The 23,386-nt window shown below is 37.7% G+C and overlaps 1 protein-coding gene across 1 annotated transcript in view; it reads left to right on the forward strand.

The window, feature by feature from the left end:
* The window catches only part of PACRG (parkin coregulated), a 270,618-nt gene that overhangs the window by 129,897 nt on the left and 117,335 nt on the right, over positions 1-23,386 (forward strand). The window contains exon 4 of the mRNA XM_032215518.1: positions 19,392-19,563. Within this exon, the coding sequence (XP_032071409.1) occupies positions 19,392-19,563 (172 nt within the window). The remainder of the gene's footprint in view (positions 1-19,391; positions 19,564-23,386) is intronic.

Raw genomic sequence — 23,386 nt, forward strand, 5'->3', positions numbered from 1 at the left:
AGGCTACCCCCTCCATCTTGCAGCCACGTGGCCTGCCGTTTGCCTTCTCCTTCCGCTTGTCTCTCCTCTCTTCCAAGTGAGTCAGGAAGTCCCACCTTCAAAGTCCTACAGTAGAAATCTTGAGCCTCCGAAACAGAGTTAAGACGAAATCTTTGATTCTCAAATGTAACCGTGATGCCGGCAGGGGCCTCCCATCTGTATCGAATCTGTTGACTCCTAAGCTCTTTAGTTAAAAAGGTGTAGTCCCTTCTTGCTTTCAACATCTGGAAAGGTATATCTTTGAAGACAATCAGGTCCTGGTCATCAACTCGGAGACTGTTGTTATGAAACTTTTGCACAATCGCGTTTCTAGATTCTTTTGTAGAGAAATGTATAATTATGTCCCTCGGGAGCTGTCGCTGTTCCGCTATCAATGAGTTCTGGCGATAGATTTTCTGAATCTGCCAATCAAAATTAAGTCCCGGGCTTCCCACCGCATGGCTGAAGGCTTCAGCAAAGGTCTGTTTCAGATTCTCTTGCTCCTTTTCACGGAATCCTCTGACTCTTATTGCAAATGCCTTCCTATTAAAATTTATCATCATAAGCTGTTGTTCAGTGTCTCTAATTTTTTGTTGTAAAATTTGAATATTGGTAGTCAAATTAAAATTAGCCTTCTCCAAACTTTCCAATTTGTTCTCTATTTCAGCAGAATAATCTGACAGGGCAGACACGGCTGCAAACGTATTCGCCTTCATTTGATTAACTTTAGACTTTAAATCATCATATAGTTCCAATACAAATTCCTTAATTTCTTGTTTAAAATCATTAAACATTTTAAAGAAATATTCCTGTGTTAAAAGTTCTCCAGTAGAAGGCATAGGAGACAAAGGCTGTGGTTCCAGTAAAAATTCTTTAAATTCTTTAGACACATTTGTAGCAAGGCGCTTCTTTGACCTGGGTGCCATAATAAATAAACAAGTAAGCAGCGCTTTGCTCCCCTCTGTTTCCAAAGAAGAAGAGTTTATTTTGTTAAGGAGCGGTCTGCAGGAAGGTAAAACCGGCTAAGTATATCCACTATCAATCATCCACGGAGAGAAATCGCCATTTTGAAATCCATTTAGACAAAGAAGTCTCTAAGACAAATGGTGCTGGTATTTAAGATAGTAATAAAAACATAAATCTCACAGGGGTGGGACCCGCCCATATCAATTCTAGCTTGAAAAAAACTTTGTTTTGTCCTGGGGGGGGCTAGCCTGTCTGGGGCTGCCAAAAAAAAAGGCAGCTGAGAAGAACTGGCTGGAGATAAAAGCTCCGCTCCGGCTGGATCTAATCTCTATCCACAGCCAAAAAAAGAAAAAGGCTGTGGCTTACGAATAGACCCTAGCCTACAGAGCTACTCCCTGCCCCTTTCTTAGCCAAAAAGGGGTGCTATCTATGATCTTATTTAGATATACAGACCAGATCTCTGAGGAGCTCGGTGGAGCCCTCCTCGGCAACAGGCCACGCCCCCAGGAAGTCCCCCAATTTAAATTGTTCTACGCATGCGCAGAACTGAAAAACAAAATGATGGAGGCGACAGTGCTGACCAGAGAACCAGTTTGGGGGTGTGGCAGGCTTGGGTCACTTCCGGTTCCAGTGACCCAGGCCGCCAAACCATTACAGTTCGGCCAAACCGGTTCGAACCGGTAGGAACCCACCACTGGACCAGGTATCCCATTGCTAAACGACACAAGGTGTGACACCACATGCTGACTTACAACCACAGCTGCTCCAGCAGTCCCAGTTGCCCAGTTAGATGAATCTGGTGTGGTCATAGAGTCCTGCAGTCACCTCATTGCCATTTGCAACCTCATGTCATCTTTTCCATATGACTTTGCTTTTCAGAAGCCAGTGGTGAAAGTTGCAAATGGGGACCAAATGACCATGGGGCATTGTGACAGTCACTTGTGAACCAGTTACCAAACACCAGAGTTGATGATATGAATGGAGGAATGCTGCAACAGTTACAACTACTGGGACCCTCCATAAGTACTCCTTGTTCATCACCCTTGTAATTTCAAACAGTTGCTGAATGAGTGTATGCTAAGCAAGGACTACCTGAATTGGAGTCATTCATTCCTTTAAGTTGTTCTACACTCATTTCACAATTAATCTTAAATAAACTTACTGTTGAATGAACAAAAGATCAGAATAGTGCAGGCCATGGTATACCCACTGATTGGAGTATGCTTGTCCATCAAAAATACCTTGGGTTGACTAAATGCCCAAGAATCTGCTTTTAGAAAAGAATAAGTAAGTCACCAGAAGGTGGTGCAGTAGAGCAAGATTTTTGGCCTAGGACACCATTCTCTCACCCTGCAGTAATATCACTGAGATAGAACCAAAGGAATTGGAAGGGACTCTAACATGCAAATCCTATCTCTTCTGAAATAAGAAAGAATATTAAAAATATATTTCCCCCAAATCCTCAAACCTTAGTAGTCTCGATGTTAAGCTAAAAGTACTGGAAGAGGCTGATAGCCACTTATATGGATATATGAACAATACAAGTGAACATTATAAAGCTATAGCTTCAAATTGTGTATAGTATTGTGTCACTACTTCTGAATGTAGTGGAACTGCTCACCAGATATCCCTCCCTGCTTCAAAAATTAGATCAGCTGATCCTTGTTTGTTTGTTTTGTTTGTTTTGATGTGCTCAAAAATAAGAGTGATGGGTCAAGGCGTTTTGTGTGTCTATGTGAATGACTAATAATGAAAATATGTAGATTATTGATATACGTGCAATTTATACCCCTCAGACAGGGTCCGCAACTTGGGAGTCCTCCTGGACCCACAGCTGACTTTTGCCAATCATTTGTCAGCTGTGACCAGGGGGGCATTTGCCCAGGTTCGCCTGGTACGCCAGTTGCGGCCCTACCTGAATCGGGAGGCCCTCACAACAGTCACTCGAGCCCTTGTGATCTCCAGGCTGGAATACTGCAATGTGCTCTACATGGGGCTGCCCTTGAAGAGCATCCGGCGACTTCAGCTAGTCCAGAATTCGGCCGCGCAAGTGATCGTGGGCGCACCACGGTTCGCCCACATAACACCGATCCTCCGTGAGCTGCGCTGGCTACCTGTTGATCTCCGGGTGCGCTTCAAGGTGCTACTCACCATTCATAAAGCCCTTCATGGTAGTGGATCTGACTATTTGAGAGACCGCCTTCTGCCAATTACCTCCCTTCGTCCCATCAGATCGCATAGAGTAGGCCTCCTCCGAATTCCATCCGCCAGTCAGTGCCGACTGGCGACTACGCGGAGGAGAGCCTTCTCAGTTGCAGCTCCGACGCTATGGAACAATCTCCCCGTGGAGATCCGCACCGTCACCACCGTCCAGGCCTTCCGCACAGCCCTCAAGATCTGGCTATCCCGTCAGGCCTGGGGATAAGACTTTGCTTTCGCCCCTCCCGAATGTTGAATGAATGTTGGGTTTTTACTGCTAATTATTTTTATTCACATTTTCTTTTTGTGTTTTGTCCTGCACTCCCCCCCCCCTATTATTGTAAGCCGCCCTGAGTCCCCTCAGGGAAAAGGGCGGCCTATAAATGCTTAATAAAATGAAAAATGAAAATGAAAATGAAAACTGAAATTTCAACTTAACCACTTTGAAATGATGGTGGATGGACCTTATTTTTAAATGTCACATTTAATAAGCACAAGAAACTGTAGCAGATCAAACAAACAACAATAGGAAAGCTTTCATTCACTGATTGTACTATAATACATTAAGAGAACTTTTTGTATAGAGAACAGGATATCTAAAAATGTAACATCCATCAGCAGTTTTGGGTGATTATCGGAATTCAACTTTTTCATTTAGTAAAATAGATACATTAGATACGTTTGCAAGAATTGCCACATTTCTGAACATTGGCATGTTCAGAAATGACATTGATTGCTCTTCTTAAGACAGCCAAAGGGATTTCAAGATGGAACTGCAGTTCTTCTCATCAGATCAGGGTTCAGTGTCTTCAGGCATACAAGCTATGCCTGGAGCTTCTGCCTTAAAATAAACCTTACAAGATTAGGTGAGTCAGAGGACTGACAGGTGCCAAAGGAGGTATCGTTAGCCACATTGGCACATGCAAATAACATGTTATAAAGCCAAAAGTAAACCAATTTCATTTCATATTCTTATTCTATGGGATCGATTATTTCCTTCCTCTCTCCCTCCAAATTACACTGATTTGTGAAAGCTGATAATAACTCCAGTTTTATTGGAAAATTGTCATTCAGTGGACAATTTCAGCACCAATTTTTTGGGAAGAATGGATAAAACAGAACAGAAAGAATGTGGCAGCATAAGAAATTGACAAAGAGGTTCTTCTGAATCTCATAATTTAAAGTTATGAAGAAAACCATTTTTTTCATAATGCTGTCAATAATACCAGAAATATATGTATTGAACAATTCCTTCACATGCCAATTTTCACCTACAAATATTCTCCATTCATTATATATGTTTTTCCTCCTAGTAAATCTTGAAATTTAGTCTTCTACAATAAAGATTTTTTTAAAAATCTGTTTCCGAAATCTTTTTTAAAAAAATGTATTAACAGTATTTTTATTATAACTCTGTATTTTTCATGTATTTTAAGAATCTGATCCTATCCTTGCTCTAACATTTAGTTACGAAATACATCTAATTTTACCATGCAATTAAGATTAGTGGACTACTACAAAGATATTAAATATCTTTCACTAAAATATATCCACCAAACAATAAAACTGAAGCAATAATCAAAACTCCAACAATATGTAAGTCCTAGATTGGAATGAAAATGTCACATCCATTAGTTATTTCACACAAATGTAAAAGGGAACAAGAAAATGTATTCATACCTGACATTCAGTATATTATTGAATGACACTTTCATTACCATAATTTTCTTAGGCTGTTACTCTGATGGCCAAGATGATCTTGCTCCATCTCAACCACAATGAAGCCAGCGTGGAATTTACCTAGCTAACAAAATTTTAATAGGATAACTTACTGTGCAGCAAATCTAAGAATTCAGGTTCTTAGATTTGAAGCCATTTATAGATTCTTAAGTAGATACTTTAAAAGAAACTTAAACCAGGACTCTTGTTAGGTAGTTATTTGGCTTTGTCCTACTTACATTCTAACTGCTTCCCACCTCTCCACTTGGAAATATACAAAAGGCAGAAGGCAAGAAAGAGACTGGCCTTGGACTGTCAGGACTTTTTCTAAGATTCTGCTTTTTTTAGGCCAGTCAGTACTTATAAGAGTATTTTGGGAGTTTTCATAGTATCAGATTACACACACACATTTAAATTCATAAGTTGAATATAATATTTTATAGAGTCAGAGCAAAAGCCCCCATAATTATGCTGAATTTCCCATTGTTTGGATGAAAAATAATAAAGATTTAAAATGACAGGCAGATAGGCTTTGTGAGCAATAAACTAGCATGTAAACCCTACAACATCTGAAATAGATTCTAATTTATTTGCTCTATAGTTGATGTTAAAACAAGATTTAGCCCTGGAGGAATGGAAAGGGGAGCAGGAATTAAATAGTACAGCAGTTTACTGCATTAAATCAATATAAGAAGGCCATCTGAATTAATACATAGCTTCAGGGGATAGGATATTTTTGTCTGATTTGTACATCTGTGTTTTCACCATCCAACCATGAAACTGTGCAAAAAAGGATTGTTTTGTCTCTCAGAGAGAGGAAAACATCCATCCCTTGTTCATTTCATCTAATTCATTTATATATTAAAAATAATATGATTAGCATCAACTTGCACCAAAGGGTAAGAATGAAAGAGGATTGATGGTATATAGATGGCATGCTAGTTTAGCTAGCAGAATGATAAAACTGTGTGCTTTGCGTATTTTACTTGGGCACTGCTGATTTTACTAACAGAGTTCTAAAGCAAGTTTCTTAAAAGGAAATTCTAAGAAGGAATCAGAGTATTTGCATCATCTTAAGTAATGATGTTTCATTCACTTTTAAATCCTGATAATATTTATTTACAGAAATCTTAGAGAAAAGTTCACAGAATACTGATGTTGTTCTGTAAAAAAAAAAGGCTCTATTAAATCAGTTCAGTTCAGTTCACTTTATTTGTATGCCGCCCTTTTCCCTGGGGGGACTCAGGGTGGCTCACAGTTCAAAAGGGGTGGGGGAAGGACAAACAATTTACAACATAAAAGCATTACATCATTTAAGATAATTAAATATTTGGCTAACTCAAGTAGACTGATTTCTATGTCTGTAAAAATATTGCAGCAATACTAAATAAAAAAAGTTATAACTGAAAGTTATAATGGCTTTAAATAAATTATAGTACATTATTTCTTATTTAATAAGTTAATGGGTATGATAAGCAGTGAAGTTGTGAAAACTGCAAAACAGGCTTCTGGAAAAGTATCATAATATAATGATTACTAGATGGAAATATAATTAAGAACTGTAGTTTTCTGAAATCACATCTGGTTCCTGGTTTCATTATTTTCTCCCTGTCTTTTCATGCATGCTTTATGGATGGTCGCTATGTTTTTAAAAGAAAATTAAATCATTTTTCTTGTAAATCTTGGCATAACACAGGATAAATTAAAACCAATAAACCAGTTCTATTGTTCATTTTTTCCCTAAATAACCTGAAAATATTCCATTATTTTTGTCAATTCTTCATTTAAAGTATATGTTAGTGGAAGTTATTTCATTCAGTTAGAAAGGATAAGCAAGGTCACATAAATTAGAAATCTGAATACAATATAAATACAATGGTACAGGTTCAGTCCTATTCTGCTCACAAAATATAGTTATTTCTCAATTATTTAGTCAGTCAGTCTAAGTATTATGCTAATCGTTCAGTGATGGGGTTAATGCTTGAGAAAATCTTAAAGTACTATCTATGAACTTAGCCACAGCGATTTATAAATGCCTGAATCAGATGTATAAATCCAACTAATGTGGTTTATTCAGCAAACCACAACTGAAACAAATCATGTTTTAGCACAGCATATAAAGCCAACTGAAATCTGACCATCTTAGATACTTGTATGAATATTTATACAATATATTTGTATATTCTTTGAGGTGTGTAGCCAAAAATTATACTTGAGGATGTATTTTCTGAACTTTTATAGTAAATGAATCCTCCAAAGGCAGTTTATATGGTTAGGAACTGTGACATGAGCTGTGTAGGTGGAGTAGATCTTTGTAAACATCTATATCCTTTTTCCTACTTTCCTAAAATTATACAATCTAAATATTACTATCTATTCTTGCCAGTCCTTCTACCAATCCTATTTCATGTATCAATGACTTTTACTGTAAAAGAAGGAAAGCAGGATAATTTTCATTAAAACATTAAAATCATACTTATAAAAGATAGGAAGAAACATACAATAGGAAGCTCTTTATTTCAGGAGAAGTAAATTTGATGTATTTCTAATATTGTATTTTCCTTAAAAAAATGATCCTGGATTTAATAATGAACCCCATAAAACAAGAAAGCAGAGTATGTAAAGAATCTTTAAAAAGAGATAAAATTCTAGGGCAGTGCCTAGGTTTCCCACCTTTCCAAATTAAGTTTGCCAATTTTACCTGAAACCAATCCTGGAGTGTCTCTCCTCCCATTCATAATTCATAAAATGTAACATATTTCTTTATGTACATGCATATACTTAGTTATCCTCCCCCCCGCCCCAGAAGTCTCATTTTTAAAACAGCAGGGCCAGGATATGTATTAGAACAGTACAGGACTTTGGATTTAAAAGCAGAAACAACATGCAGAAATGCATTCTCACAGAGTCCTGATTTACAATTCCTTCAAGTAGCAGCATCTTTTCCCCTTCCCTTTAAATTCAAAGAACTGTCCGGTCCCAAGCGAGAGAGACAGAGAAAGAAAGAGAGTTAAATGATAGTCAATTAAAACTAATTGCTTGTAAAAGAAGTTACCCCATTTATAAAATTAATTGATCCCATTATCTACTTATGACAACCATTCTCTTTTACGGGCAGAATGACAGTATGCAACCACACACAATCCCTTTTCTCCTTTCACCAGGAACAGAAAAAGCAATATGGTGATGGAATGAGGGAAAAGAGATGGAAAGGGGAGGAAAAGGGAAAGATGGAGAAAAGGCAGACACCAGATGAAAATGACTAGAGGTGAGAGGTAAGTAAATAGGGAAGGAAACAAAAGAGAAGTCCAATATAGCATCTCTGAAAGGGTTAAATTCACTAGTCAAGCAACTTCTCCAAGCAATAACTAAGTTTTAGGCTAATCTTCAAAAGCATCCTATTATGCAGTATTCCAAGTGTGGTCTTACCAAGGCATTCTTTTTTATTGCATATTATGTTTTTTTTATTTTTCCATTTTCATAGCATATAATCACATGTATACTATTACATAGCCAACATCCTATTGTATTATTAAATGTTTATATCAATTCACCTTATCATCAACTCCCCAAAACAATTATTGGCTCTTCTGCCCTCTATACACCATATTTGTATCTTATCTACCAAAATCCTCTACCACAGTCTACAACTGTTTTGGCTTTTTTGAAAGCTGCAGCATACTGCTCGCTCATATTCAAGTGATTGTCCACTGGGACTCCAAGATCCCTGTCACAGTTACTACTATTGAGCCAGGTGCCACCTATATTATACCTGTGCATTTGGTTTTTCATGCCTAAATGTAGAACCTTTCTTTTTTCACCACTGAATTTCATTTTGTTAGATAGTGCCCAATGTTCAAGTCTGTCAAGATCTTTCTGTGTTGGCTATTCCTGCCAGCTTGGTGTCATTTGCAAATTTGATGAGTTCCCAATCTATCCCATTATTCAAATCATTGATGAAGATGTTGAAGAGTACTGGGCCTAAAACAGAGCCTTGGGGTTTCCCACCGCATACTTCCCTCCATATAGATTCAGCTCCATTGAGGACTATGTGTTGGAATCCATCTGGTGGTAATGCTATCTAACCCACATTTTTCTATGTTATCAAGTAGGAGGTTATTGTCTACTTTATCAAATGCCTTACTGAAGTCCAAGTAAATTACAGAGCCCTGCTTATTAACATGGCTTTTTCTGTTCTTCTGAGCAATGATAAGAGAACACCAATTTGCAAATAGTTATTTGGAGGACAAGTTATATTTGTGTCAATAAATGCAATATGTCAGTGACACCTGTTGAACTGGATAAAGTAAATCAGATTTTTTTTTTACAGTTCCTTATATTCCTGTTGCTTTTTGATGTATCTCTGTTTGAAACTGCCATCTTTTTCTTAGTTTTAGGAAACAGAAAAACATGAGCTTGCCTTCCCTGTAGGATCCCAAGATGGAAGCTATATTGATTCATATTTCTATATCTATTTATTTGTTTGTTTGTTTTGTCTTTTCTCAGATTTGAAACTCAAACCAATTACTCTTGTTCTCCTCACATTTGTTTGCCAGACAGATTATTCATGTGGGATCTTTAACATCTTTAAGGAATTTGAAAATGTAAGGTTAGGGACAATTGCATTTAATTTGCACATAGATGCTTCCAGAATATAACATTTTGGGAATTTGAATTAAGAACAGATAATATCCTTCTTCTGTTTAGCTGTATGCTTATGAATTGTACATGAGATAGATGCAGAATTTATTAAATGACATCATTTGGACATTCCTGTCATCTCCATACACTAGTGTTTTATTCATTTCCTTTAATTAATAATATCAACTGGAAAAACGACTCTAATTCCAAAATGTTTGGTAGTTTCTGATGTTATTTTGTCTGTACTATATGCTATTTACATTGGAAAAATGCATAAATGAATTTAAAAACCTACTCTTTATCTAGCTAGCATTCAGATAATAAGAATGGGGAAAGTTATGAAGATTCTTAATTAAATCCTCTAGTGTTTCCCCACTCCTGAAAGTTTCCAAGTGTTAGCTGAACCATGTTCTCAGTAATTAATTCACTGAAAATACTATCATAGGCGTCTCCCCCTCCCTCTCCCCCCTCTCTTTCCCTCCCTCCCCCTTTCTCTCTCTCTCTCTCTCTCTCTCTCACACACACACACACACTCATTCGCTCTCACACCTACCAATGGTTCTTGCTGCTTCAACCTCTAATTTAAGCATTGCTTAGGATGAGTTTTATATGTGTTGTGAGATGTGTCAGATATGGATTTCTTCAATCTCTTTTTAGAATGTGTGTTGGCAGCCAAAACAGTTTTCGGCTTTTTCCTTTCAGACTCTTGTCAGCAGCAGTTTCCCCCACCCCCGGTCTGTGTCTTTTTCTCTTTACATAAACCATATTCTGTTCCTAGTTTTTGATGGGATCCTGAAGGGATTTTAAAGAAAATGTTGAGGATGAAAATAACACTTTTTTCTTTAAGGCATTGACACGTACAATACAGATTAACATATGAATATGTATTCTCATAGATTATAACAGAAAGTTTCTGCCAGGATGAACAAATGTTGAACACTGCAATCTATATATTGTATATATCACAAGCAATTCATTGGGGCTCAAATAATGGGATTAAGTTTGCAGCCTCTGTTCTTTTGGTTAAATGTAGTTGTATAATATTTTTATGCAATCTGTGTCTAAATCACTGCAGCTTTAGAAAGATACGGAACTCAGAACAAAATGAGTTTGCCTTCTTTGTTCCAGTATTTATGCCAAGACAAAAAGCTAAGTTTAATGTAGCAATTGCATCCTGGAGAGATTCCCATGAATGCATCAGTGTGAAGACAAATAGGCTATTCATCTAGTTGGACTTCAGACAGCTACATGAACGACAATTAGCCAGGAAATCACCTCCAGGAAGTTGGATGAAAGAGCCATGCCAATGAACAGCTTTCAGATGTATGGACCTGGAAGAATAATTTTGGGAGCCATCCTGTGCTTTCCAAATGCTGTATTAGAAGGCTATGCCACTTTTGCATTAGTATTGTGTGCTCAGTTATAAACTCACATATTTAAAATCAGTTTTCTTAAGCATAGTAAGAATAAGCAAATATGCAAATTCAAAAGGGAACAAATAAAATATTGTGCAACTGTTTCAAGAAGTATGTTCCAACATTTCCTAAGATAATATCCACTGTTTCTTGCCAAATAACTTCAGAATTTTTACATACTGTATTTTTTGGAGTATAAAAAAGTATCAAAAAAGAAGCTGCATTTTTGACTCCTGAAACCCCACCCTCTTCACCAAAATGGCCATACATAGCTTTCAGGAGGCTTGCAAAGTGCTCCTGGGGGCTGGGAAAGGCAGAAATGAGCAAAAAACAGGCTGTTTCTTTGCTCAGGTTTGCCCCCACCAGCCCCCAGGAGCACTCCACAAGCCTCCTAAAGGCTATTCATGCCATTGTTTTTTGAAAAAAAGGGCTTGTTTTCATAAAAAACGGGCCATTTTTGGGAGGTCTGCAGAATGCAAAAACTTTTTTTTTTAAAATTTGCCTCTTCAAAATCTTGGTGCATCTTATACTCCGGTGTGTCTTATACTCTGAAAAATACGGTATTTAATGTAACAGAAGAAGCCCTCTGAGTTTTGCAAGTTTTGATGGCCCATTCTCCTATAACCTTTTAATGTGATATAGTTTAACTGTTGCAAGAATTTGTCTGATATTTCTCCCCAACTAGCATTACATAATCAGGCTATACAGTAGCCTGTGAATTATTTACTGAATGTCCTTCATGTATTTTTCTGAACTTTCTTTCATTTCCTCTTTCTCCTTTTGAAATCTCACACGATTTTTATTTCATTTTCATTTATTGAAATAATTAGCCCTGGAATATTTTATAGTTGAGTTTCTTTATTTCTTTTTTGTAGTCAAGAGACCCTCAGTTCATTAGAACTGAACCATAAAGTAGCAGAGTTGTTGTCTTTTAATTACTTATTTACTTCTTTATTTATCTAGTTAGTCAACATACAGAGGTCCCGCTCTTACTCTAGACAGTGTATAAGAATTAAAAATCATAACATAAATCATATCCTTAAAAAAAACCTATATCACTGGGGTCAAAAACTATACCACTTCAGATCTCTGAAACAAAATCAAAACACTCAGCCAGAGGGACTCAGTCTCCCAGCTCAAATTACTGTGGGAATATCCAAGTGTTTCATATCTTATGAAAGGCCAACAGAGTCAGGCCTTCCAAATCTCTGGAGGATGCTCTTCCAGAAGCAGGTGTAGTAATGGAGAAGACTGTCTCCTAGGTAAAAGATGATACTGTCTAATAGACAGGACCTGGAACCTGCCACCTCTGCCAGTTGGGGTGAGCAGAGACAGACAGTCCCATAAGTAATCTTACCTTTGTTCAAATGGCTTTGTAGGGGGATGGGGTGGCATATTTGATTAACCACAGAAGCCCACTAAGAGCCAGTCCAAGCAGTATTCATAAAATACCCCAAATGTGCCAGTGCATTTTGGACTAATTGCACCCTCTGAGTGCTCTTCAATGGCATTCCCATTTAAAGACATTGACTTATTACCACAAGTGAGACCAGGATTTGTGTTGTTTCTTAACAAGGCAATTGTTAAGTGAGTTGTGATCAGTTTTATGAACTTTTTTTGCCAAGCTTGTGAAGCAAGTCACTGCAACTGTTAAGCAGTGACGTGCGGTGAGCTTTATGGCTGGTGAGGCAGCAATTTTTTTAGACGTGTAGACTTCAACTCCCAGAATTCCACAGCCAGGCATACTCAGTTCCGATTTAAAGCGACAGCATTTTTCCCACTTGCAAAATACGTTTTCCCATTCTTTTTCTTCTCCCTCCCACTCCTTCCTCCCTCTCTCCCTCCCTCCCCCCTCTCTCAAACAGACACATGCACATAGAGAAGTTGGATCCCTCTCTCACTCACGCATTCTCAAACAAACACAAACACAGAAGTTGATATATTTTCCAATGGCTTGAAAGCAGCTCCTCTGCCATATCCCACCCGCATTCCCCTGCTGCCTTCCGATCCGAGCCTTTGATTGCAGGTGGAGCTACGTTGCCTTTTCAAACTTGTAATTGGTGAAGCTGGGCTTATATACTTTTATCCAGCTGTGTGTGTGTGTGTGTGTGTTTGAAAAGGCAATGTGGCTCTGCATGCAATCAAACTTTTTGAATTCCTCCCCCCTCCCCCCCACACATGCACCTTTTCCAGCTGTTTCAGAGAGGATTTCAACTCTGCTTTTGCCTGCCATCATGAAAAGAAAAAAAATGTGAAAGGAGAAAGGCAAGAGCTCTGAGTCAGACTGAGCTAGTTGCTCTCAGAGAACTCTAAAAAGCCTCTAAAAATGCCTTCTACAGGAGGCGAGAGAACCACGTGCCTCTTTTGCATAAGGAATTTTTCGCCTTTTAACCCTTGCTTAACTCTGCTCGTGATCATAAAGCTAGAGTAAAGGAGGCCCGTAGTTCTCTCGCCTCCCCCTGCAGTTAAGCACTAAGCAGAGTTATCCACTGTGAATCTGGCAGCAACTACCCTAGCCTTTTTCCTTTTAATTTTTTTTCTTTTCCTAATGACACTGGTGAGGCCCTGCCTCCCCTGACTGCACGTCCCTGCTGTTAAGTGACTCATGCGGCCATTAAGCAAACCCAGGTTGCAAATGATGATCATGTGACCCCAGGACACTGCAATTGTTGTAAATACATGCCAGTTGCTAAGCACCCAAATTTTGATTATGTGACCATGGGGTTGCTGCATCGATTCTACACGCAACGACCAGTTGCAAATTATTTTTTTCAGTGCTGTTGTAACTTTGAATGGTCACTGAACGGATGGTTGTAACTCAAGAATTACCTGTACAGTAGTACAAGTGAGAGTTTATGTCAGACATGAGAAAGGACACCCAATTCAGAAACAGATAGAATTGATGTAACAAGGAAACCCGTGTAACCATTTTGTCATTGCGTGCTGAAAGAGTGTGTGTGTGCCCACACCCATAGTGCAATGCATCTGCCACAACCCCCCATGCACCCCACCTCCCTGCACATGCACCTGCTACTCCCCTGTGCCCAGTTTTGGGCCTAGCACACTCCCTGAAGCCTCTTTGGACCAAAATCAGTGGGGAGCGCACAACCCCCCATGCTCCCCCCGCCCCTGCATATGCATGTGCATCTCCCACATGCGTCCCAAAAATCAGCTGGCTGGCAGGAGGCATGTGTGTTTGCGTAGTGGAGCTGAGCTGGGACAACAGCTTGCATGCCCACAGAGAGGGCTCCATGTGCCACCTTTGGCACGTATACCATAGGTTCAGCATCACGGGCCTAGGAAATGTTATTTACCTTCCAGTATTCTGACTTTTGTATCATTTTCCAGTCTATCTGTATGGATAGCCCCCACTGATTCATACTAGAAATTCCATTGTTAATTGACATGGTCATCTGTGCAGCTTAGCTACAGCAGTTCTGCAGTCCTGGTTACTATTGTTAAGTGAGGGCCATGCAGCTTTTTAAGCATGTACAACTGGCAACTTCCTGTCAGCTTCCCTATTGACTTTGCTTGTCAGAAGCCAATTATAAAGGTCACAAGTTGAGATCACATGATATGGGACGCAGCAGTGGCTATAAATTCAAGAAACAGTCACAACTACAATTTCTTCAGTGCCATCATAAATTCAAATGGTTGCTGAATGAGTGGTTGTTAAAGAAGAATCTCCTGAAGTGACATTTTCCTAGCTTGGTTATTTTTGGAAGGGATATCAAGCTAGTAGCTTGGCTTACTAGCCAGCCATTATTTATGGTCAGTGCTGTACTGTGAACACTTTGAGGAATGATAGATTGAAGGTGATTTAAAAAGCGGTGAGATTTTCTGGTGTTCGTCCACCTGGATACTAACCAGGTAGGGACATCCACAAGGGACAAATTATGAAGCATGTGTTATAATGTAAATTCTGCCCCTTATGTACTGGCATACAGTGGTCTGGTATAAATATAAAACGTCAACATTTGTTTTGTGAAATCATGATACACGTTTTATTATTTCGGTGTCATTGTAGAGCTAGCTGGAGGTGCCTGTGTAATCAGGTCCAACTTTGCTTAGATTTTTGAGATCAGTGAAGCTCAGCTAGTGCTGGCCTCCCAGATGCACTGACCAAGTGCACCATGTTTCTTTGCTGATACAATACCCAAGCAGAAATTCTTTTTTCCCAAATGGAGTGAAGACAAACTTGCCCTCCCCAAAACATGGACTCATAGGTTTTTTTTTAAAAAAAATTATTAGTCAACAGATTTGGAAAGGAAAGATCACGTTTTACTCAGGAAGCATTTGGGAGTACATATAAAATAAACTCGAGTTTATCTAGTCTCTCCCTCTTTGGCCATGACCATGAGTAAGTGAAGAAAACTGATTAAGGAGTGTGCCTCTGCTGTGTTTCTGTTTTTAATGAAATCATGAGCCATTTATTGAAACTGACATGGCAAGATGCTCCATCTGGTTGGCCGATGTAGAAGTGTTGCTTTATTCAACTACTGCTGCATAAAAAAAGATTGTAGGACCCATGAGAGATATGCATCATTTACCCTTGCTTGATCTGAATTTCTGGGTTCTTACTTCTTGCTCTCGCCTTCCCTGGCTTCCCCCCCCTCCTCCCCCGCTGTCCCCATAAGAAGCATGTCCATTGCAGTGCTTTCTATATGTTACTTCTGTTGTATCAATAGTGTTTAGTGGGTTGGAAGCATATCTTTTTATGATATTTTATTTTATTTATGTATGTGTGTATATGCCATGATATATTCTGTAAGCATACTTTTCAGAAATAGCTGCTGAAGTAATGAAACATTTACTGGATGGTACAGCATCAGACTGCAGATGGAGAAGTAGGAAGCATTGAATGTTTCTGCCCAAAATCCCTGTTAAGGAAGGCATGAAAGAATCTTTAAATGTAGACTCTAGGTTTAGTCGATTATACCAGTGGAAAGTAGTGAAAAAGCAAACCATAGTGGTCTGACTAACTCTAAGATTCCACCATAGGTTTTTAATTTTTTCAGATACTTGACCATCTATGATATTTCTAAGCAAACTCCTCCTTTCTCCAGTTTCCCAGTTATTACCTGAAAAAAAAGTCAGATTTCAAACTTAGGAAACAAAGAGAAAATATGAAAATTCACATTTCTCCGGTTGTTATCTGAGGAATCATTATGATTCTGCATTTCAGTACCCTTATCCAATTACCGAAACCATTTATATATATTGATACCTAGCTATCTGGATAAAGCATCTCTTTGTTCTTGCTGTACCAGTGGAAAGGTTATTTATTGTCTCATAAAGAAAAAAAACAAGAGAGCTACTTATTTTAAACTTTGGATAGCTATGTGTCAAAAAATAAAAATAAAAAGCAGCAACGAAGGTACAACAACCTCTTAATTCAGTTTTTAGTTCCTTCGATTCTCCTGCAGTTAATAAAATGTTTTCCAAACTCACTCTATTTATATATATTTACATTTTGGCTCCATAACTGGCATTGGCTTCCAGTTTGCTTCCAGGTGCAATTTGAGGTGCTGGTTTTGACCTTTAAAGCCATACATGGCATGGGACCAGATTAGTTCAGGAACTGCCTCTTCCTAGTTATATCTATTTCTTCCACCAGATCCAGCAGAAAAGGTATGCCCCAGGTCCTGTTTGTTAAGGAGATCCATCTGTAGGCCCCAGAAGACACACCTTTTCTGCTATAGCCCCTGCTGACTAGAACATATTTCGCTGGTGGTGAAATTAGCTCCATGGAATCATGCAGTTGTTGAATTAATCTGGCTTCCCCATTGACTTTGCATGTAGGAAGATTGCAAAATGTGATCGTGTGATTCCAGGAGAATGTCATAAATACATACAATTGCAAACCACCCAAATTTTGATCATGTGTTCATAGGGATGCTGCAATAATTGTGTGTGTATATGTCTGCCTATCCACACAAAGAGAGAGAAAGAAGTAGACGTATTAATAGAGTTCCTCTCATTAAAAATTGTCTGAAGATGCCCATGTTTAAGCATTAAATAATACTAATAATTTGGAATATTCCATCTTTTCGGGTTGGTGAAGCTATTTCTTTTTCATTCTGTCTTGAGTTGCTGCAAAATAACTACATTTACTTGATATAATTTTATCTCTGAATAATATGTTTATTAAAGATAGTGGTAAAGAATATATCTGGATGTTCGTAAGTCTGATGAAATAGTTCAAAAACAACTCATAATATAGTTTAATTTCCTGCATGATCTTGAGCTATAAAAAAGCAAGAAAGTTCAGTGCAGCTGTTCCAAAATCGTTATCATCTGGTACTTCCATTGTATTATATTAATAATCTGAGTATTTTAGCAGCTGTTTGATCAGATGTCCACAATATGTCATATATAATCATTCCTAGACAGGGTGAAAGATCATTGTGTTTTGAATCTAACATACTCAGAGAAACTTCAAAGTATGTTATCTGTTTTCTTTAGTTAAACAAAAGTAGTAAAGGATAGAATGACTAGATAATAGCTTACTGTCCTTTGTGCAGTTTTACCAGAATAATGCATTTTTCCATTGGAACAATATCTTGATGTGTTGTTAAAAAAGTCAGAAAAATGTGAATGATCAATTCTCTATTACCCTTTTGCTTTTGTAGGTCATATAGTGTTGCATAGGCTTGATTCATAGTTACTCTTGATATTTTTTTGGGGGGGGGGAGAAAAAAGGAAAAATACACTCAATGAATCAGTGCCAATGTCTCAATAAATTCAGTTGAATACAGATTTTTAGTTTTGATTCAGAATATTTTTTTGGGAGGAGCTGAAAAATTTAGAAGCATGTTATGGGTGTAAACAACAAAAATCCTATTTATCTTGGCCCTTTTGCATAATAGTTATTGTTCAAAGCTAAGTCATAAACAGAGAAGCAAAAGGTTTCACACTGTGAAATGTAATACTAAAATATTTCTGGATTCCATGTGGTGGGAGGACATTTAACACTGGAAGAACAGTTGGTTTCACACCCTCCCAGCAGATTCTTCAAGAAATCCAATATCGTTTTAAGCTTTTTCCAAAGTAGTATGAGTTGCCAATCTGTGCAAATTTTTCAAACAGCTGTACTGTAGAAACACAGTTCTTAATGTGGTTTTTCAATCTATTCCAAAATTAAAGATATTGCAATAAAAATAGTATTTTGTCAATTAAGTCTTATAAAACAGAAATGTATTATAAACTCCATTAATGAATGTTATCTAGGAAATGAGAATGGTTAGTAATTGTCAGGCACAGGAAGTCAGGAACCAGGATTGAATTCAAAAACACTACTCATTTATTCCATGTAACGTGTGCACAACAATCTGATCTATTAATGGTCAAGGCAAAATTGATGCTAGATAAGAGTCAACAGACTTCAAGGGAGGTCTGGACTTAAGCCTCTTATGAAGGTGTCTTGACTCCAAACTGATGATGCATTTGACCCCACCCTCAGGCTCAGCCTGATCATCTCCAACAGTAATAGCTGAAAATCAGTGTGGTCTTCTTTATTTATATAAAACAAAATGTAACTTCACTCAGAGTTGTATAAAATCAGCTTTGTTCTCTCAAATAAAAAATAATCAAGAATATCCGGTGATATTCTTATCCATCACAATTTTTTAAAATACATTTTGCAACGCGATGGAATAAATACTAGTAGGAAGATGTTCCTCATAATTGAAATGCTTAAACTATCATTAAAAGGCCATGAAAGTGCAATAAGAGTAGAAAGTTTTTTCTCACTTTTTGTAGTCTTCACTTCAAAATAAAGGGATTGACTTTATTTCATCACTATCACAAGGTTTGTTTTCTCCTGTAGAATGCTATAAAATGCATTTTGATCATAAATTTATCACATAATTCCTTTGATCAGCTAATTTCCTTGATATATCACATCAAAGTGAACTCATTCAGATTTATATGATTAATGTTGTTTTCATAACTATTTGAGTAAATCCAGTTTAATATTTTGTTTTTAGTAACATATCAGTAATGGAAAAAAATGTATTGTGGTTATATATAACTAGAACAATTAGAAGTTCTGCATTGATGTAAATGTCAGTTTTATTATTGGGAATATATAATGTTGGAAAGCACTTCTATTTTCTGTTTCAGCTTTACAATATACATTTTGGTAGTCTTCCATAATACGTTATTTATTAGACTCAGCTTTATTCCTTACCAGAAGGATCTATCCATTCAAAATGAGTGGATGCAGCATATCAAATAATATTTGAAAATACAAGCATCAAAGATCAGTTTCTTTTTAATTTTCTGCTTTGAAAGAAAATAGCCATCATTACGTGAAACGGAATGGATATTAACATTTGGATTGCTCAATAGAACATTGTGGTGAAACATTACTGTAATAGGACAACATAGTTGATAAGTTTTGATTGACTTCTTTTCTGCATGGATTTCCAGGTGGAGATTGAAAAATTGGACTACCACCACTATTTGCCACTGTTTTTTGATGGATTGTGTGAAATGCAATTTCCTTATGAGTTTTTTGCTCGGCAAGGCATCCATGACATGTTGGAGCATGGTGGGAATAAGATCCTTCCTGTCATTCCTCAGCTCATTATTCCAATAAAAAGTAAGTATGGAGAGTGAAATAAAGTCTAGGGTTTGGAGGGTGGGGGGGTGGAGTTTGACAGGCTGCTAATTAAGGAATAAAGTATGGTAGGCCTTGTATTTATAGTACTGTAGATGATGAGTCAGTTGTAAGGCCATAACCAAGGTCCAAATAATTGTTTGGCCTGACTTGTTATTTTCTTACTCTAATTCTAACCATGGTGCAGTATACAAGTTGTTAAACTTCTTTTCATTCTTCTTTTTATATTCCTCAAACTAAGATATGAAAATACTGTAAAAGCAAAATAGTTGTAGTATCTCAAATTTTTTATTTTACTATTTTGAGTAGCTTGGTTATTTTTCTTTCTAAGTCAAGTTTTTCCTCATCAGGAGATAATGTTCTATTTCTGATAAACCGCTTTGTGTTCTGAAAGTTAGGCAAGAGCCACTGCCTGCCTGCATTATTCTTGCATACCCTTCCCTTTTTCCTTCTTCAATATAATGCAAATGGATAAATCTTGGTGCATTGATCATAGCTCACGATTGTATTTGAATCTCAGGCTATGATTTCAGGACACAAGCATTATTTGGGAGACAATGAAATGACTCTTTTGACATATGCCAGGATTTGGATTCAATACAGGTAGTCCTCAACTTACAACCACAATTGGGACTAGAACTTGCTAAGTGATATGGTCATTCAGTGATGCAGTCATTAAGAGAGTTGTGCTGCTTTTACCTTTTGTGCCATGATTGCTAAATGAATCTGGCTCACCCCATTGACTTTGCTTGTTAGAAGCCAGCTGGGAAAGTCATAAATGGTGATTAGATGACACACACATCCCTCCAGGGTGCTGTAGCCATCATAAATACATGCCAATTTCCAAATGCCCAAAGTTTGATATTGTGACCATAGGGACACTGTGATGACCTTAAGTGCAATGTCACATCATAAGTCACCATAACTTTAAACACTAAAAAGATGGTCTTCAGTTGAAGACTATATGTAAAGCATTAATATTGAACATTTTAAAATAAGTCGATGTGTCTAAAATGAAACACATTATTCTACTTATGTGTGCACAGCTTTTACAACATACAAATGTTAATAGATTACACATTTTCTATGTAAAAGCACAGAGCCTCTCTCCAAAGACAGTTTCTCAATCTTATACTTTAGATAGGCAAATATAGAATGGTTTGGTCTGCCTCTTATGAACAAGTTACTACAATAGCTGATATGCTTTTAATAATAGCCAGGTGTCTATAGATATTCATCCAGGTCACGGTTGTCCCAAAGGTGCTTTCTCAAGAGGCAACTGGACTTTCTAGTTTTTCTTTGAAGATGTTTCACTTCTCATCCAAGAAACCTCTTCAGCTCTAAGAGAATGAAAAGTGAAATGTCTTCAAAGAAAAACCAGACATTCCAGTTGTCTCTTGAAATAGTACCTTTGGGATAATAGCCAGGTTGCTGCTAGAGGAAAAAAAATGGATGGCCAATCAAAGAGGCACCTGGTATACTAGGGCTGTGAAAGGGGAAGACCGTGGCATAATCTGTTCTTTCCTATAAGGGCAATTTGCTGGTGCCTTATCATGCAATGGTATGTAGTAGAATGAGATTCCCTCCAACAGGAAGCCTTAGGAATGCCAGATTAGTCTCTGCTACCACAGCCATGGCAGTGACCTTAGGAAGGTTGAGGTGAAACTGCAGTGGCTGCAGTGAGGCTACCTCATACTGTTTGCCAATTGTAGGAAGGCAGGAATGGGTGGATGCTTCTGTTTCAAGAGAATAGCATAGCCCATCACTTCTCTCTATTGAGAGAAACACTATGCACACATTTGGGTGTTAAGCCCAGAAAATCAGAAACTGTGAATTGCAATGAGGCAAGACTCTGCTAGGACAAGCCTATTGCTCAGATCACAGGTAGAAAAAATTATTAAGAGGATGGTGTTTTGAACTTGCCATAAAATCCATCTATTGACACTTCAGAAGCAGGACTCAAGAAACTTTTACAATACTGTAGTCTTGGCTGTCAGGAGAACTTAACTTCCTCAGGCTGGGGCCTGTAGATATCTTTAACAATAACACTCATTGTCTCAGTCGGCATGGTCATAATTTCTCCCTAGCATAGCCCTTTTATGATTCTACTGACATGAAAAATTATTGTCAGAACAGCTCGTTGCCTTGTTTAGATTACATGCCTGATAAATAACTTGGTGATTTAATTAGGCAGCTTATCAGGCCTATAGCAGAATATCTGGAGTTTTTGATAAGTGCTAGTTTGCACAAAATACAAGCCTTTGCCTTGGACTTTTATTTTAAAAAACCCCACACACATTGTAATATGTCCTGATTTTGAAACAATATTTTGAAACTGATGGGGCTAATTGTAATATTTCCGAAGTGGAGTGCATTGGGTTATTATTTTTATTATTGGTTAATTAAGGATGACAGCAATCGAGTTTTTGTTGTTCATTTATCTTGGGCTGCCTGTATATGCTGGAATTACTGCAGACTCACTAAGATTAGTTTTTCTGGAAGTCTCAATAAAATAAATGGCAGAAAAATCTATTCCTGACTCTCGTATCTGCTGTTGGGTATAAGTCACACAACATAAAACATGCTTTACTTTCATTAACTTCTCTGTATTTAATTTATTTTTATTTATTTTTTGGTTCATGTGCTTCCTTAAATGCATTTTCGGTACACCATGGATCAAGAACTAACCAATACTTTATATTAATTTACCTGGTGGGAAAATACTTTATTTTCCTAAAAGGCAAATTATTTATTCTTTTTTTTTTAGATTTTAAGGCCACTTTTTGATTTTGTAAATAGAACCAAATTTGGGGTTCAGTTAAAGAATTTGTTTCATGACAGGTATGTTTATAATATAGGCTTTATATCAGCACAATATAATGCATATTACTTGTAGAAGAAAAGGTTTGCTAAAAATGAAGCAAGAGTGAGAGACAAGGTGATTGGTTGCCCCATATTGTCTAGGTCTGTGATGACAAACCTATGACATGTGTGCCAGATGTGGCACACAGAGCCCTCTCTGTGGGCACGTATGCTGTTGCCAGCTGCTCTTCTGGTTTAAGAAACAAGCTGTTTTTCAGGCCTTTTACAGGCTGTTTTCAGGTTGAAAAACAGCCTGAAATGGCCTGAAAATGGCCCAAAAAAGACCCCCCAAACCAGCCTGAAAACAGTCCAGAAAACAGCCTGAAAACAGCCCAAAAATGAGCCTGAAAATAGCTGAAAACCACCCCAAAAACAGGCATGCGCACACCGGCCAGCTGGTCTTCGGGTTTTGGAGCTCTGGCGCATACGCATGCAAATATATTCCTGTTTGGGCACTCGGTGCTAAAAAGGTTTGCCATCGCTGGTCTAAGTTAATGATTTGAAGACTGCATTACTTCAAGTTGATAGTCATTGCCCATGTTTAGCCAAAAGCAAAATGTATACTTTGCTCTATGCAGATGACATTGTCCTTTCTTTTATGTACCATATAAGATTTGAAATACCAACTTGAAACATTAGTCAAGTATTGTCAAGGTAGCCAACTACAAATCAACTGTGACAAAACTAAAATTTTGAGGGGGAAAAGTATAACTGGAAAATTCAAGATCATATGATAACTCAAGAATTTTTTCTATCTCGGCCTTTTGTAGAAATAGCAAGGCCTGATAGTGGAACTGGGAAGGAAATGGGAGGAAAAATCCAAAGTGCTCCCAGTGGTAGGATAAACATTTGCGACTGTGACTCTTAAGGTGGGAGAATGGCTCCAACAGATCCTAGGAATAACAGTGGAGATCTCTATCCAGGAAGAATGCAGTGCTAGGAA

The sequence above is a fragment of the Thamnophis elegans genome, chromosome 4 (genome assembly GCF_009769535.1).
Source record: "Thamnophis elegans isolate rThaEle1 chromosome 4, rThaEle1.pri, whole genome shotgun sequence".
NCBI lineage: Eukaryota > Metazoa > Chordata > Lepidosauria > Squamata > Colubridae > Thamnophis > Thamnophis elegans.